This window comes from Seriola dumerili, unplaced genomic scaffold (assembly GCF_002260705.1).
Source record: "Seriola dumerili isolate Sdu_G_001 unplaced genomic scaffold, Sdu_1.0 BDQW01000081.1, whole genome shotgun sequence".
Classification (NCBI taxonomy): domain Eukaryota; kingdom Metazoa; phylum Chordata; class Actinopteri; order Carangiformes; family Carangidae; genus Seriola; species Seriola dumerili.
The window spans coordinates 79,575-98,211 of NW_019174336.1; the positions used below are offsets into that span (position 1 = coordinate 79,575).

Here is an 18,637-nt window from a genome sequence, read left to right on the forward strand (position 1 = left end):
TTTGGGACTGACCAACAAGTAGCCTGTCTTGACTTTCAAGGTGTGCTATTCAATGTCATATGATCTTTATGTCGCACTCATTGCTATGATGTAATTCCTCCAGAAAGACGGATGATGTGCTGCAATGTATAGCCTACAGAATGTTGTGTCACACTGTTATCAGCCACTTAGCTAGCTATGCTGAGTACGTAGTTTGTGTATGTGTGTGTGTTTAAGCTGGTCCCTTACTGGCAAACATGTTGTCTATTTTGCAGCATGTATCTGTGTCTGTGGCAGAGCCTCTCTTTTTCATTCTCTTCCTCTCTGCTCCACCTTTCCTTTTCTTCTGACCATGACATTCAATTTCTAAAATGTCCACCACTGGTATCAGCACCTCTAAAGCTCACTGATTAACACATTATATCACATTCATTTATGCTGTACCTAAAGCGTAAAAACAACAATTCTCCATTTATGTATCAGAATATTTGTTGTAAACAGTGAATTAGTTAAGTTACAAAAAGGACTAATTTCCTACTTTTATTTGCTTGATAAAAGCCGGTGCTGAGCTGATTGCACCATCTTTGATTGATTCAAAATCAGATTCAGAGAAACAACATTTCTCAAGAGTAAAAAGTTAATGTTTAGCACTATCTCAAAATAGGTCATCATGTGTGCAAGGAAAAAATCAGAAGGAAATACACACACAGGCTTGTGTTTCTTACGTGTGTTGCTTGGTTGTGAATCCATAGGAATCATCATTTTGCCTCGTGTCCCCCTCCTGGCAGCCAGGGAGCGCTCCAGAGTGGAGATGCTGCTGGAGGCCTCGTCACCATCGGCTCCTGCAACAGTAAAACACTCAAACACTCAAACACCACAAGCTTTTTATCATTTACATTCGTTCTGGTTGTCAGAAGAGAACTTCATAAATGAGCTCAGTTAACTGTTTTCTACTGGAGGAAATTATTTATACAATTTTACGTGATAGATTTGTTTTTTTAAATTCATAATGAATCAGGATTCATCACACTACTAATTACATCAATACATGCGTAATGAGTTTAATTAATTGGTTAGAACCATAGAAATTAAGAAAATAATAAATATGTAGTGTGCAGATATAAAACTATAAATAGCATCTATAATCTTAGTATTCTGAACATTGTGGTGATTTTCATGTTGCAGATAACGGAGAGATGAACAATAACATCTGCAAGACAGATGCAATTCAAAGTTAATAAACACAACTTTGTTTTTTATTCAAAGTTAGGAGGCGTGTTGTTGTATGTTAAATAGACATCATACAAATAGTATTAAAACATTTAAATCACAAATTTGTAGCATGAATAAATGAAAATCCGTCCTGTACCAGAGTGGCTGCTCTTGCTGCCAATCTGGCTCTCTGATTGGCTGTGTGCAACCTGGGGGAGGTCCTGGCAGGACTGGATGGGTGAGTCACGTCCAGATGGGGCGACACTGGGAGCTTTCTCCATGTTTTTCATCTCCATTTCCTCGTGATGGATCCAGAGGTCAGGAGGTCGCAGGTCCTTCTGGCTGCCCTTCCTCTTACTAGCACTGTGGCTTGCTCTCTTCCTGCACAGAGGATGAGAGACACACAGGTAAGGAAGTCAGTGGTCAGGTAGAACGAGGGACAAACTCTGTGGCTAATGTTAGTGGATATCACAATGAACCACTTGTAAACTGCTGTTACAGTCATGTTGCTAGGCAACCCTTCAAATCCCAGCAGAGCATGAATACCATTACAGAAATGTGCTTCCACCATAAAAGCGTTTGCCTCCTCATTTATACAACAGATAAAAACAGCTGGATCGAGAGAAGAAAATACTGTCTGAAAAAAAGTATAATCATTCCCAGTGAAACTAGGATTATAAAATAATGCCCACTGAAATGTCATGAACTGGATTATAAACTCATTTTGACTAAAACAACATGAAGGGTGTCACAGCTGATGTTATCCCATCATAAGACTCTGGTTCTGAATTAAGTTCAGCATGTTTCCATCCTTGAGTATCTGAACTACACACCTATAAAGTTTCATCACTTTTTCAATCACTATTTTCCAGAGTAGTGACAGAAGTCCACAGACAGACATATAAACACCTGCCAAATTACTAGCAATAACTAACGAAAAGGATTTAAAATAATATCAACTGAAGCTTGTTCTGAACTGAAACCCTAGTATACTGGAATAGCCATTCAGTTTATACTACTTAGTATTTTTTATTTTATTTTTTTGTTTTTTGCAGAATCCTCCATCCCTGCCCTGAATTTGTGAAGGAAGTGACACTTCATTCTCTGTCAAAGCTGTTTTAAGTTACTGCTAATGACAACAGAATATCCTTCCACTGCTGCTTCACATTAAAGGCATTCAGCTGGTGAAAAAAATGGTGGCTTTTGTTGTGGAGCAGTCACAGGAAATGCAATGTAATTTTCATTGTGGTTAGTGCTGACTGCTCTTAGTTATCAACATCTACAAAAGAAGAAATGGTCATTTTTACCATTTTCCTTGTCAACAGATCATTTTCCACCTGCCTACTTTCCCTGACAGCTGTTTAGTGCATCACACAGATGAATGAAACATCTTACTTCCTCTGCTGGGCGGAGGAGCGCCGGGTGCAGATGAGAGCCACAATGACAACCACAACCACGCTGACGGCTCCTACGGAAACCACTATGATGACCAGGAGGTTACTGTTCTTTTGAGGTGTGGCACTGCCGTGAGGTGGACGCATCTGACCAATGGGAGACTCTGAAATACAAAAGAGAGGTGGAGATTAGAAAATAAATACAAAACAAAGTGGATATTGTCAGATCTGTAGTTTAATTCCTGAAACAGCAAGTTTTCTTTTTTTATAGTGAGTTTTTCTTTGTTTGAAATTATTTAAGGGAGTGTAGGGTTGCCAAAATTAAAATAAAAACATTTCAACAAATTAAATTTTTAATTTTTCTGTGCATGATGTTTTGAATTAAATATTAATGTTTGGGGACCTTTACATTTGATACTTAATACTATGATTTTAGCCTGTTTCATGTGAGAATGAAAGGGAAAGTGAGATTTCATTTACAAGTTAAGGTGGAAATGAAAAGCCAGTTTCAAATGCAATTACACTCTCATGATGGCAATGCTATGTGTAGGAGTGTGATAAACAAATGTCTGTGAATTTTGAATTGTTTACAGGTGATGAGCAGAATGCTAACATAAATTTAGGCTAAATAAGACATTTAATCTCAGTGGTCCACCTTCTTTTACTTAATATAACCGGCTCACATGCAAAATAATTATACTTATTCAGACAAAGAAAAAATACACAGGTAGATACACAGGGCCTGCAGAGTGAAACCCAGAGTGGGTTCACTGGACTGACAACAAAGCTGCTGCTGCTGCTTTACCAATCAATATACAGTGTGTGTGTGCGCGCGCGCGCGCGCGCGCGTGTGTGTGTGTGTGTGTGTGTGTGTGTATGACAGGTGTAAAGGGAGAAAGGGGAATTGATGACATGCTCTGTCATTCATTAACTCGACCTTGGAGCACAGAGAGAGACAAAATAGGAAACACAGAAGGAGCATGAAGTCTAGGTAGAGAGAAGAGGAAAATGTGAGGATGATAGAGACAGAGAAAGGGCAAAATGGGGGTGAGAGAAAAAAGAGGGGTGTGCAGGTAAGAAAGATTAAGAAAAATGTATGAGAGTGAGCAAAAGGCTCTTTGCCTCTTTTACTCTCTCTCTCTTTTCTCTTTCCATTCAGTCAACACTATCAATGAAAACCACAATCCATCAAAGCTTACAGCTGCAGCAGAGACCACAACATCACTCACTTTTCTTTTATTTCTATTCTTTTCCTTTCTTTTCCTTTCTATTCTTTTCAGCAACAGCTGTTAGATTTAATTTCATCATCTTCCTTTTTCCCTGATGTTTCTTAGTTTCAGTTTTGCTTGATAAAAGGCAATTAATTAAAAGAAGAATAATAAAAGAAAAAAGCACAACAACAACAATAAAAAACATCTTTAACCCCGAAAATTTAGTTCAAGGACCTTTTTCTCAGCCCAGTTCCATGTGCAGGTGTTCTTTTCAGGTTTTATGCAGCTCCAACAACCTCCAACAGTAAGGTAGGGTAGCCTGTATGTAGCGTGAGAGACAAGACTTATGGCAAAAAATGTCTGCATCACTCACAGCTGAGTGTATCAGCATTTATCAGCTCAGATCTTCTCCCAGGTGGATGACAGTCAGAGAGACGTCCATGGAGGCTTGAAAACTAATCTTAAACTATAAGTAAGGAGGTCAAAATAGGATTTTGGAATGTGATTGTGACACGTGCCCCCCAATACCCCATGGACAATATGCCTTTAAATCTTTACATCACACTTTTCTTTGTCTTTTTTCAAATGAAGTGATTTTGTCAACAGGTGTTTATTCAGGGGTTGAAGGGGGACTGAAGGATAAGGAATGGCGCTCTGGCACCTTTGATTAATAAGTAAATTAATCTGATTGGCAGTTTCATACATAACAAGGTGAGCCATTGTTTTTATTGTACTAATCTTTACTGCTCCCCTCTATGTGCCATGTCATTCGGGTGCGCCTGAGAGCATGCTGCATGTTTGTTCTAGGACTGCACTCCATGACATATGTAATCGACTCTCACTGTCATCCCCCCTATAGGCTCTATTAGATAAAATCACTTGGTTTACACTCAGGTAACTCTAACGTCAGAACTCTGTATTTGACTCTTTTTAAACTAACACCTGTCTGAGTTGCTAGGTGGAGAGGCTTGTCTGTGCTCAGCTGCCTTGACAGCGCCTACTGATAGCCTACATGGGAATTGTTCATGGAACATTGGTAAATTATAGCATCTTCCAATGTTCTGCATGTAAAGCATTTAGGGAGACATCTGTACATTGTAGTGACAGAAAATAACCTGGGTTACATTCTGCCCCTCTAAACTACATAAGTCGCATTACTTTTTCCTACCCTCTCATACCTGTCATTATATGGTGGGTGGAAAGAGGAAAGACAGCCATTTACTGTGTCTTCAGTGATGGCTGAATTCCATGTAGCTGCTTCAGTTTCAGGGTCCTGGTATTGTTCATGCTGATTCACTATCACTGCCAAGACTTAGTGGAACACTTAAATAGAACTTAAATAGTCATCGTTAATGTTAATAATAACATCAGCATTTTTCTTTCTATGATCAGTAGCTACCAGAGTACACAAAGGTCATGTCCTCTCTATATTTCTAGGCATTAGGGGGTTCAGTGTTGTGCCAGTTCACACTTAAAAAGAACTAGTTCAAAGTTCACTTCATATAGATGAAAATTAACTAGTTCACGTTCAAAGATAATTTTTAAAAATAACTAAGTTCACAGTTTCAAAAAAGAACAAATTCACATTCATTTGTTCCATTTTTTTAAAATAAATAGGCTGCTATTCTTTTTGAATTAGAAACATTTAAAACCGTTTGTACCGCTTACACCAGCCATGCTGGGCCGTAAAACTGATGTAAAACATGAACGTTCATCATTTGTAAATTGATTTGTTCAGTTCAGCGCTCACAAAAAATATGAAAATGTTCAATGAACGCTGTCCATGCACAACCATGTCCATGTCCTGAATGGGTTTTCATTCTACACTTAAAAACTTGTAATTCTGTACCAAGTATATGGAAAGTGGAGACATGAAAGGACAATTTGTTATCAAAGTAAGGATGGTTTTGTACAATAAATCTAAACCTTTTGGACTGTGAAATACAAAAAAGAGATGACTACAATAAATGACAGGAGCAGTAACTGACAGACAGGAAGTCAAAACTGACCCGCAAGCAAAATGTATGTTACTGATGATAACAGGAGCGTTAACAACCTCTACTGAGATGCCCTTGAGTGAGGCACTGAACCCCCAGCGGCTCAGAGAGAATGTGTGGAATAAATCAGAAGCTCTCAACAGCTTAAAGCCACAACAACATCGACAAATCAACATGAGGGTGACAGGATGTGTAAAAATCTTCACAAAACCCAGAAATCCAGCAGGGAAACAAAGCTGGTCAGTTATAAACAAACTCAACACAAACAATGTTTAAATGCCCGGTGTTTCTCACAAATGTTATTTCATATATTTATCTTGTAGAATGGTACATGAAGCCCCATAGCACTGAAGGGACAAATAAAAGAAGTGGTCAATATAAACAAACACTTTCTTTGTAGATAAACCAGAGGAAGGAACATCACACACTCTTCCACATTGTGCCCTGCTGCGCTCTGTTGCGTCTGGTTTGTGCCTGGTTTGTGTCTGGTTTGTGTCTGTTGTGTCTGGTTTTGGCCTGGTTCTTGACTGGTTTGTGTCTGTTGTGCCTGGTCAGTGCCTGGTTTGTGTCTGGTTTGTGTCACTCCCTGTGGTCACTAAAATGTCTATGTAAAGAAGTAAACATAAGTAATACACGACGACATGGCAACATGACACGTGAAGCTTTTCTTGTAATGTTAGGTGTCATACAGAGAGGAAATGTCTGTTAAGCTTCTCAAGTGAAGCTTCAGGGGAATATGGGGGTTAAATATGTTAATGTCTTCTATTTAAAACTATTTTGCGCCACAAGTTTCTGTTGCTTAGAGCTGAGCTATTTTTAACTTTAATTGCTTTGTGCTCTGAGCAGTATGAAGCTCTCAGCCCTGTCAGAAGCCAACATCACCTCCTCTGGAGAAAATGAGGAGAAAATGGAAAAACCTGAGTGGTCTGTAGCCAGACCACCACCTGCGCAGATACTGTCACTGGATCGGAACAACAGGCCGGATCAGATCACTTCAGCACAGACTATGAACACAGAGACCTACAGAGCTGTGACCTGATGGTAAAAGTCGGTGGTGAATGGTCGTTTGTGAGCTCTGCAACATAAAGGCCAGCACCGCGTTAAAGATGAAATACTGTTGACCTGATGAACGAGACTTTGCCCTCCATGACCCATCATAAAGCAAGAGAAGAGCGGAAGTCAGAGGGGGCAGATTTACGATCGCCTCTGGCAGCAGCAGCAACAGTGCCACACACACCTCACTGTCCTCCAGTGAGACACTGAATCACTGCCAGCGACAGACCCTGACCTGTGACCTTTTCTGTTGAGTAGGGGGAACTGAACTGTTTTTCTTCAGCAGAAATGAGAGGAGACAGTTATAGTTAAGACTGTGATTTGTTATTGTTATTAGCATTAGTTTTAGATTTAGCAGTAATTTGGGTTTTATTAACAGTAGCGTATTTCCATTAACATTACTGTAAGAATTGTTATGAATCTTAAGATTAGCATTTAACTTTAGAATTTAACATTTGTATTTTTGTTAGCACTGGCATTAATATTAACATTGTCTCAATAAGTATTAGCGTAATGATTGACGATTAGCTTTTGCATCACAATTACTTTGTGGTTATTTGTAGCTATCAGTTATCACAGCTTTTACAGCATTGGCATGAGTATTATCATTGTCGTTAAAATTAGTGTCACTGGCAGCATAAGAAATTGCATTAGCATGAGTATTACCTTTAGTTTTAAAATGAGCATTAGTGTTGGACTTATTATGATTATTAGCATTGTCAGTGATGGTCGTTTTGGTATTAGCAGAATGAGTATTATCATTGGCAATATCAAGGTAACATTTGAATTATAGCTCAAATTAGTAATAACATAAGAAAGAGCCTTTCTTTAGTGATTACTAATAGCTGTTAAGGATGTATACATCACAACATTATTTTTTTGTTATTGGATACTCACATAAAGAGCAAATTATTGCTATTTTAGAGATTTTTTCATATATTGTAAATTTGTATAGTTTAGTGCGTTAATAAGAATACTCACTTACTACACTATAATCCTCAGATATAAACTATGAAAATTTGATACCGTACAGCTGTATTTAGTATTTGTATTACTGCTCATATTTTCCCATTACTGTCCTACATCAAATTATTATTAACAATTCTGTTGTGGTTTGTTACATTAAAAACTACAAGCTGAAGATTTATATGCCACCACACTTTTAATCCTGTTTCTCTATAAAGATGACTATTTTCTCCAGTTTGTAATAACACCAGCTGAGTGTAAGATACTGGATATAAGTAATTTTTCCTGCTGGTGGTGAACAGGAAGCAATGCTAACGGACTGTACAATGTAGCAAGTAAGTAAGTTTAGACATGACAGAGCTGAGTGATCAGAGAAAACAACTGACAACTGTGAGGCTCTGATGGTGCTGCAGAATCGCACACACACACACACACTCACACACACACACACACACACACACACACACATCTCGTAATACTTTCTGACGGTCAGATTCAGTCACAGAGAATGACAGTGTGTGTGTGTGTGAGTGTGTGTGTTACCGTTGATGCTGCTCTTGTCAATGAGGTTGGTGTCAGATGGCCAGTAGGCATGGTCTCCTCCACGACCTGGAAGACAACAGAGAGGAAGAGAGCGAAGCTCAGACTCATTTAATTGATGGAATAAAAGGATCACACAGATATTGGTTCCTTATTATGAAATAAATGACTTGAAATGGTGTGTCTACACGCACGTCATATGTGTGATGTTTGTGTGTGTGTAGTTCCCTGCTGGAAGTGCACTTTGTCCAAATCTTCATGTTTTATTCCTGCAGTAATGACTTGCGAGCATCTACACCATCACAAAGCTAAAGGTAACTGTTCTGAGCAAAACGACATAACCAACAGGGCAAAGTGAAACTAGTGAAAGGGCCTCAGACCATCAAGGACCCTGAATTTCCCAGACTTACCGTGTTGCAATTGTTTTTTTAAAATAATTTGTATAATTGTAAGTGAAATAAAGAATTTGTCCTGTTTAAGTGCAGTAATAATTAAAGTAGATATTTTGTGACCCTGTCCTCTAAAGAAACCCCCTAACCTTTAATTTTGTATTTTATATTATGCTCATGTGACCCTCCACCATCATTAGCCTGGTTTCCACTATGTGCGAGTTATTGTTAGCTGACTTAAAGAAACAATTGTTACCACAGTGTCTATGGTCAAATCAGTACATATACATCATCTTAGGCCAGTAACACACTGTACATGTTTCATGTGCAACATCACAGCTACGAAACATCATTTTATTTTTCATGTCTGTATCATTGTCAGATTTAGCCTAGAAAGACAACTATAGTGGAAGGAGTCAGTTTTATGTAATGTTGCTGGCATCCATCACATAAAACTACAATTTTAGCAGCTGTATGCGGAGACAGTGGCATTGTCATGTTATTTAGAGCTGGCAGTAGCAGTGACGCGGCAGAGACGCACATGCAACGCAGGCAGTGTGTCCCCGTCGTTACTTGCTTTTATTCTTAGTATTAGAGTATATTTTGTGACCATTGTACAGTTGCTGTCTCATCTGTGTGACCACTACATTTGCTGTTTGTAACATCTGTATAGTCCTATGCAAAATGTATCTAACTGATTAATTTTCAAACAATATAAAAACTGTTTTTGGCAGGTTGTTTTTATGGGTTTTTCCTCCAGTGGACAAAACAGCAGGTGAGCCTTTTCGTGAACTTGGAGCATTGGAAGAATGGATTTGAGGCAGATGTTAGAAGCAGGTCATCACAGAGGCTGTCAGAGAACAGAGCCTGGAAACTGATGTGAGAGATTTCAAAACCTCAACAGCACTGCTCCCGTCAGGAAACTGAATCTAAAGACCTTCACATCTCAAATTCACTTAAAGCCAGATATAATACATAATTCTCCCGCAATTTAAAGCTAAAAGCTGTTTTTTTTTCTTCTCCCACCATCCAGCAGCAGTTGCAATGAGTCCTGCTCCCCTAAAACATGAAAAAAAGATTTGATTCTTTCTTGCAGTTTGAAGTTACAGAAACCAGTGTGATTAAAGCTAGTCTGGCTTTGTGTGTGCAGTTAACAGTGTGTGTATCTATGTGTGAGTTAGTGAGTGTGTGTTTACAGTGAAGCTTCCACTGTAACAGGACTGAATATTAACCTACCCTTCCCGCCAACACTCCTGATTTTTATGGATAGGGAATGCAGTGTGTACATGTGTACATACCACACGCACACATACACACATGCACACACACACCTGTCAGTGATAAACAGTAACATTTAACACCCTGACACTGAAGCTGAGTCTCTCTGGTTCAGTTAAGTGCAGCTGCATAGAACACATGTAGGCCACAGTGATCCCCATATTACCTCAGTATATTATACTGAACAATATACTGGAATCTGTCTGTCTGGACTTAAGCTGAAAACTGAAGAATCAAGGCCTGTGTAAAATTATCAACAATTAAATCAAGCTTACTTCACAAACAGAGAACAGGGTGCAGGACATGTGCTTTGTGAACTTGGGTGGCGGCTGTGGCTCAGGAGGTAGAGTGGGTCGTCCACTAACAAGAAGGTCGGTGGTTCGATCCCTGGCTCCTGCAGGCCGCAAGATACTGAACCCCACATGGCTGTTCCAACAGTGTATGTATGAATGGGTGAATGTGGCAAGTATTGTAAAGTGCCTTGAGTGGTTAGTAAAGCTAGAAAAGTGCTATATAAGTTTACCATAACTTGGGTAAAGATTCAGAATTTGTCCCACAGAGGATCTTGTTGGGGAACAGAAGATTCTCAGTCTGTTGATGCAAGCCATTCAGTCCCTGTATATCACCACTTTCGTCTAGACTTGAATATCTCAACAACTTTAGGATGGATTTTTGGAACTCTTCAATCTTTTTTTGTTTTATTTCAGAATGATGCTAACTCTTATTAGACCCTCAATCCAAATCTTAAAAAGACCAAATTAAACATTAAAGCTACAAAATCACCATCATGTTCTCTGAGCTGCTGCAAGATTTCAAACTTTCTTGTAGCACACTGAAAAGTTTGGAGCGTTCATAGCGTCATGGCCCCTTCTGCTGCTGTTTGAATAGAATCAGAGAACAGAGTGTTAATTATGTCTGAGTTCATTTGATGAACTTAAATATGGTAAACAGCTCTTTTCCATCACCTCTCATATATCTGCATTAATGATTACAACAGACTCATCTTGCCTGCTCCCTCCTTTCATTTCTCTCTCATTGAAAAAAAAAGATTTTCTCCACGCAATGAACAAATGACTTTCCTTCAGCTTGATGAGTCAGGGCTGTTTGCATAAAGTGAAAAATAAATTCAATTAAAAAGAAAATGGAATAACTTCCTCTGTTTTCACATTTTTCTTCTCTGTCTCCTTTTCACATTAACAATTTCTCATTAGTGTATAATAGACTAACAATGCTGAAATTTTGGCCATCATCCTACTAGACTCATCCCCCCTTCATCCTTTCATTCTCTCCTACATTTTTCAACTGTCTGTCCTGTTTTATCCTTTCTACCCTCCTTCATGCTTTCTACTCTTTTTCACTAATTGTACTTCCCTTCAAATTTCTTTATCTTTATTCTAAATAATTTTCTACAGAACAGTAGTTGAAAAATCAGATTATTATGGGACAAATACTCAACAAGGTTGACTTTCAATTCATTAAAATAAGTGTAATTGCTGACACAGTTATTCCACTTCTGTATTTCTTTTGACCCTAAAATACTCAGGCTCATTCTAGACTTGGGCGATATCCAAAGTTTAATATATCAATACAGTCCAGCTTAAATATTGTGATATTATCATGATATTATCAAATATTGGCTCAAGCCTATAGCTCCATCTTTACATCATAATACCTGCAACAGCACTTAAAGTCAAATCTTTGTTGGAGAAAATTTCAATTGACAGTTTGCATAAAATTCATGAAATACTAATTAACTGAGAATCTCACAGACAAGTGTGAAATTACAATCAACCATGTCACAAATTTTATCCTAATTTACATATTTGCACACAACTTTAGAACTGAAATTCATAAAGGAGAGATTTTTTTCACTGGAATCCTTGGATTGTACTCTATGCATTTATTCATTTATTTGCATGTTTTCCAACATATTTCATCCAGTCTACACCAAACTTCGTACATTTCAGTAAATTTCAGTGGTTCTCAAACATTTCCGTCTGATAGACCCTGATTGAATCGCTGCACCGACAACACCTGCTATCTTTCAAATTTGTCCATTTAGTTCTCAATTAGTTCTCATTTAGTTCTAGCTCACTACTTCAACCCTTTATTCAAGACTTTTAGCCATCTGTTTTGAGCTATATGTGTTACTTTCAGGTAACCATTTCAACTGTTTATTCATCATTTTAGATAAATGTTTCCAAAAGGTTTCACACACAAATCCTTTTTTTTTTCTCAAATTAATTGGGCTACACCACAATGATTCCATATAACCATACATAGATATAATTAGCCTTGGTTGATATACCATATTTGATTGAGCCTGAAAAAAGCTAGGACTTTAAATACATCATGCAGCTACAGATTTGGGTGACATGTGCACAAAGGGACACCTTATAAATCTTAATACAATATAAATATAACTGTAGAATATCAAGTCAATTTATAATTAACTTAAAGTGATAGTTCAGGTTATTTGACTTATGAGGTACTGATCTATAGTCAGTATATTACTTGCAGTAGATTCAGTTTAGTGGAGCAGCAGGAGCACTGGCAAAGAAGCTGAGTGATGAGCTACTGTGGACAGTGTCAGCAGAGACACTTACAAACATGTCCACAGAAATATCATTTGAAGTGTGGCTTTATTTTGAATATATTCACCACTTTATCTGCCGTCAAACAGACATTTACTTTGGGACTACATTCTGTCAACCGTTGAACTACCATAAAGTGGTGAAAACATTAAAAATAAAGCGACACAACTGATATTAGCTTTTTTTCTGTGGACATTTTTTAAGTGGGTAATCACTTATCACTCAGTTTCTGTGCCGGTGCTCCTGCTGCTTCTCTAAACTAATCTGAATCTACTGCAGGAAATACACTGACTATAGCTAAGTACCTCACACATCCCTTCATCAAATTACCTGAACTATCACTTTAATAGACTTCTAACAGTATTTACATGTTCATGGTTTAAAAAATCTGGCATCACCATCGATTTTACGGAGTTAGCAAGGTTCAATCAGAATAGGATTCAGCACTGTAGTGGCACACTGAACATTTGGCCTGTGAATCAGTGTCATGTCTTGCAGTAATTTGTTAATGAATGTGTGAAGCAATTCAAGATTCATCTGCTTATGTGTACTCTCACATGCCACGTTTTCCTCAGGAGCACAACACACTGATGATTTGAAGATGTGAGGAAAAGTAGAATGGAAAGAAATAACAGGAAGATGAAACATGATTTGATAATCAGATGAAAGTGAAGCTGATAACATGTTTAAAAGAAATCACTTTTAATTGTAAAACGACAGATTATTGGAGTTTATTTGAAGATAATTTGACTTCAATTACAGATGATCTGATAACAAGATGTGAAATGAGAAGATGGTTTGTAAATCAAAGTTAATTAGAGGATTTTAAGATTTGAAGCTGTGAACTGTGTTATAGACAATCTGATGAGAAAACAGACACAATGATGATTTAAAGATTAAAAATGGTTTCATGATAACTGGAAAATGAGTCAAATAAATGATTAGGAGTGAGACATGATGGAAGATTTCTGTAAAACTGTAGATCTTTTGAAGTGATGCACGGTTCAAAATTCACAAACACACACACACACACACACACACACACACACACACACACACACACACACACACACACACACACCCCACACACACACACACACACACACACACACACACACACACACACACACATACACGTAGGGAAGAAACGTCTACCTTGATCATTGGCCATCTTGTCTGGATGTTCCACTGAAAGAGAAACAGAGACTCAGGAAACTTATAAAATATAAAACACAGGAATGCATTAACAGATAAAGCAGGTCTTGATCTTCAGTCACACACACATGCAAACACACACTCTATGGCAGACCTTTGGCGGTCCTGAAGTGGACAGGCTCAGACAACGGGCCGACTCCTTTGGCGTTCTTGGCCTGAATCCTGAAGTAATAAACTGTGTCGAGGTTCAGATCGACGACCTGATGGGTCAGCCGGTCGCCGCTGATCGCCTCCATCACCCAGTCATCTATCGGCATGTTCTTATCCAGCGTGTAGTACAGGATGTAACCTGTCAGACAACAAGGCATAAGATGAACAGGTTTAAAAACAAGATCATATTCTTATTATGCAGAGCGCAGCAGAGGATGATGTCTGGAGAAACGAATACATAAAAACATGCTCTTATTCTATTTGTAGGGATAAAATTAAGCTCATTCACACCAGGGCAAAATCCCATATTCCCATTTATGGTGTGATATAAGACTTGGCGTTGTGAAAAAATACAATTGTTGTAATATAAGACCAGAGAAGATATAAATACTAAGATTTGATATGCAGAAAGTTTCATTATAGAGTGAAGACATAACATTTTTTGTGGAATTATACACACACAAAAAAATGAAAGTATAAATTCTAAAAATATTTGATCTGTGTGTGTGTTGCAGTGCTTTGTGCTGTTATCCCTGCAGGGAGCGTTTGATTCGTCCTCCGGGATGTTGCAGGAGCAGCAGAGCTCGTTAAAACAAACAGGTTTATGGGGGGGCTGATCGCCCAGAGGAAAAGAGAGAGAACAATGGAGGAAAGTGTGTGTGTTGGATACACAGGATGCTCTGGATACACAAAGCAACAACCAAACTCTTGTGCTGTGTGTTAATATTGTAATAAAAACATTTTGACATAATTAATCTGACATAATTAATCTTTTAACTGGAGAATAATCAGCAGCTTTGTTGAAAATCAAAATGACTGTCGACTTGGTGTTTATACGATAACTCACCTGTGATTCGTCCATTAGCCTCCATCGGCGGTTGCCAGCTGATTAAAATGGCGCGGGGTCGTCCCTCACGACTGATCACTGTCAAGTCTTTTGGGGCGGAGCTTGGAGCTGAATTATGCGTAAACAGGAAGAAGAGGGAAAAAAGCAATGAGAGATGGTAGAAGGAGATGATGGCGTGACCAGTTTTTCCAAATCAGTGTTCAGAAGTTCATTTGAGTACTCAGTAATTAACCCAGCAGACAGCAGACTTCATATCTCTGCCAGTGGTAAAAACAAAACTGGTCCTTGGGTACAGGTCTTCACCTGAACTTCCTGAGCTCATTGTAATGTCAGTGTGGTTAAAATTTTCTGTGGATTTGGGATGACTTTCTTGTGTTCAGTGATCTGTTCTGTTAGAACTTCAGAATTTCTGTCACTTTCCTGAACTGTCGTGTTGTGTCACTCCTGTTGTGAGAATCACAAGCGCTCTTTTTTCTCCTCAAATGTCATCATGGAAACCAAGTGGCCACCTATCAGAGCTTTAGTGTGTAATGGCTGCGTGTTTCCTGGTTAGAAATGTGATTAAATTTCCAGTAAATTCCAAACTAGGACAAGTCTCAAAGCTCGTAGCCCAGCAATGGATAAGTATCAGCTATTGATCTCCTTGATTACAAATAATTGCTATAGGAGTTGGTCAACTCTTTCTGATGCTGACAACCTGTACTCATAAATACAGAAGGAGGCCTCAGGAACATACACTGTCTATGATCAATACTGCTGAGTGAACATATTAGAGGTGGGCAGAGCTATGATGAGAATTAAATTTAGGCTATACTTTCACTCTTCAAATAAGAGCCATTGGTGACAGTGACACAGCCATCAAATGCATTCAATCAAACTCTGCTGACATCTCAGCTCATCAAAAACAACAGCTTAATTAGCTGTTTGATGGTCCTGGCTGGCTGATCCATGAAGGTAGTATCAAAGTGGAACGTGTCAATAACCCAGTCAAACTTTTGCTAACTTGCTAACTCACTCGTGTGTATACAGCTGCACTGAACAGCAGGTCATGTCAATATTTATTAAGTTTTTTGACTATAATTTGAATGAACTTACTCTTTACTTATCTAAAAAAAAATCATGTTTATTTTTTTTTTAATTTCTTGCAACCCCATTTGTATATCAGACATCTCCATGTGGGGTCTCCACCTCAAGGCTGGTGCAGGATGGTGTACAAGGTTCATCCTCTGGGATGAATGAATATTGTGTGACAATCTGCCCATCCTAAAATTATATTTTCAGCTGTACAATAAGCAGACATTTTGATGGTTTAATCTCTGTCTCTAGTAAGAATTAAATACACACATATAATATAATGTTATGCAGCTGGTGTCTGTTAGACTCAGTGGGTGATCATTTCTAATAGTGAGGCAGAGGTGTTCTAAACGGCTGTGAAGACTGTTCTCAGTGTTTTTCTGTGAGAATGTGGTCAGTGTTTGTGTCCAGAACTGGTAGATCACTGCTGGGACTGAGTGGGCTCGGTCCGTCTGCTCACTATGAATGTCAATGTATTCCAGCAGGCCCTGGGGAGCTGTTGGGGGTAATGCTTTTCACACTTAATTGGATGACAAATCCGACAAACATGATTGTAGACATCCTGAAAGGGATACCTTGACATTTTGATTTCAGTCGGTGGCTGGTTTCATTGTTGCAGACTGTTGTCGTGCTGTTGCGGGGTAGAGTCGGGTTTCTCCCTGACACCTCACTGAACCAAACATGAGTTCTGTGCATTGCTAAACACCTTATTAAAAGTAATCTCTGTTCAGGGTTAGACAGAAAATAAAAAAGTTCAGCACCCATATTGTCTTGGTGAATCCATGTTTCCTGAACCTGCTGTGATTCAGTGTATTCCTGTTTTTCTCAATTACTTTCAAATCCTCCAGAGGAAAAGCATGAACTTCTTTCAGCCGGATGTTTTAGATGTCAGTGAAAAGGAAGGAATAGAGGAAAAGGATCAAGGAAGTAATAGAGGAAAAGTGTACCATAGGAGAAAAAAACTGTAAGAATCATCCACTTATTCTACAACTCTAAAACTAAACACAATCTTGAGTGGAAAGGCTCATTCTTGATCCTGGGAACAGTAGTTTGACAAGTAAACACTTAACTCAGTCCACTTAATGGTGCATAACATTAGTTCCAAAGCAGCTGTTCCATTTATACGTCATCTATCAATGGCACATTCACCAAGCGCAATCGTAATCATCCACAGTTGGTGTGGGCGATCTGACGATCTTATATCATGGATGATCTTTCTTTGGTATATGATCTACTCTTCAAATGAGTCACACAGATTAATTCAAGTTTCTGTATTTAGATATTTAATTTCAAACTTTCAATCACTGCTAATCAGCCCATTGTTAACTGTTAATGGCTAGCATAGCCTGCTAACTATAGCTAGCAACACATGAACCAGTTCTCCACCTGAGCAGAACAGGAACCACCGTCACAAGCTGCAGTCCAGGATAGTGGAGTTAAGGTCTGTCCACGGGACCAAAGACCTGCCTGCAGGCAGAATAACCTGAGGCGGGACGAGGCGGGACAAAGAAAAATCACTCCAAACACTCCAAATGAATACTCCATATGGACTAAACAAACATGTGATTGGTTGTGACACAAATCATAAACAGAAGACAGAAAAAGTGGAACGCAGACAAACATATGACAGAAGCATCAAGACATCAGAAAGAGACCATAACTTATGGTCATGACTTTCATCATCAAATCAGATTGGATACAGATCATGATTCCGATTGTGGACTGTGATTCTACCCAGAAAGATTCTCATATGATCTTTCAGCCACCGCAGTGTGCAGCATGACCATTATAAACAAGTTTGCTGCCATTATATGTTTGGGGGGAATGTGGGAGTTTGGAAGGTACAATAAACCCTCATTTCGGCAATGATTTATGAGGGTTAAGACTTGGCTTTGGGTTAAGGATTAGTTTAGGTTGGAGTTACAGCCAGGGCCAGGGGATGTGTTATGTCAATGGGGTCCACACTAGTTATGTGTTTGTGTGTCTAAGAGAGACATACCTGCTTCATACGTTGTGGCGTGTGCCGTCATACTCCATGTGCTGGACTTGCGTCCTTTGGTTACCATGACAGCAAATTCGTACATGGTGTTTGGTTTGAGGCCGGTGACGGTGTGGCTGAGTGCCGTGGTGTCTGCAGACTTGACAAGCAATAGATTTATAGGATTTAGAGATTTCTAAAATAAAACAAGTCCAAAACACACATACTATACAGTGGGGTTTTCCATGCAAGTGAATGGGAAGTGGTCTCAGACATCATATACATATATATAAATATATACACACACATATACTGTATATGTATGTATCCATTTTCTTCTGTGGTGTAGATACAGTCAGCCTGCCACAGTTTGTCCTTATGGCACCAAGAAAATGTATTTTCAAAATGTGATGGAAAGAAAAGGAGGGAGACCACCTCTCTCTCCGCTTTATTAAGGTGAGCAGACTGTCTGCCCTTGTATAGATTTCCTATTTCCAGTGTTCTTGAAGCAGAGTACGGATTATTGTCAAAGTTTTTTCTGAAGTTCAGAGTTTTGTTGGAAGCAAAGAAGAACATGACGAGATGAGTGAAAGATTTAATCTTGTTTTGAGAAAAATTAAAATCAGTCCAAATTATGTTTTACTACAAGATTTTTCCAAACAATCGAAGCTGTTTCTGTCAACTGAGGATATTTTTATTCTTGATCAGTGAAAGCTTCTGAAAAACACATATTGAATTTGGTTTTCCTCCAGTGCATTGT

General features: G+C 38.6%; 1 protein-coding gene across 1 annotated transcript in view; it reads right to left on the reverse strand.

Annotated features, from left to right (window-relative positions):
• Positions 1 to 18,637, reverse strand: part of dcc (DCC netrin 1 receptor) — a 233,113-nt gene that overhangs the window by 43,018 nt on the left and 171,458 nt on the right. Inside the window, exons 19-26 of the mRNA XM_022744417.1 lie at positions 17,899 to 18,037; positions 14,826 to 14,933; positions 13,923 to 14,117; positions 13,769 to 13,801; positions 8,356 to 8,421; positions 2,587 to 2,749; positions 1,349 to 1,572; positions 705 to 821 (exon numbers count right to left, since the gene is read on the reverse strand). Coding sequence (XP_022600138.1) covers positions 705 to 821; positions 1,349 to 1,572; positions 2,587 to 2,749; positions 8,356 to 8,421; positions 13,769 to 13,801; positions 13,923 to 14,117; positions 14,826 to 14,933; positions 17,899 to 18,037 — 1,045 coding nt within the window. The remainder of the gene's footprint in view (positions 1 to 704; positions 822 to 1,348; positions 1,573 to 2,586; positions 2,750 to 8,355; positions 8,422 to 13,768; positions 13,802 to 13,922; positions 14,118 to 14,825; positions 14,934 to 17,898; positions 18,038 to 18,637) is intronic.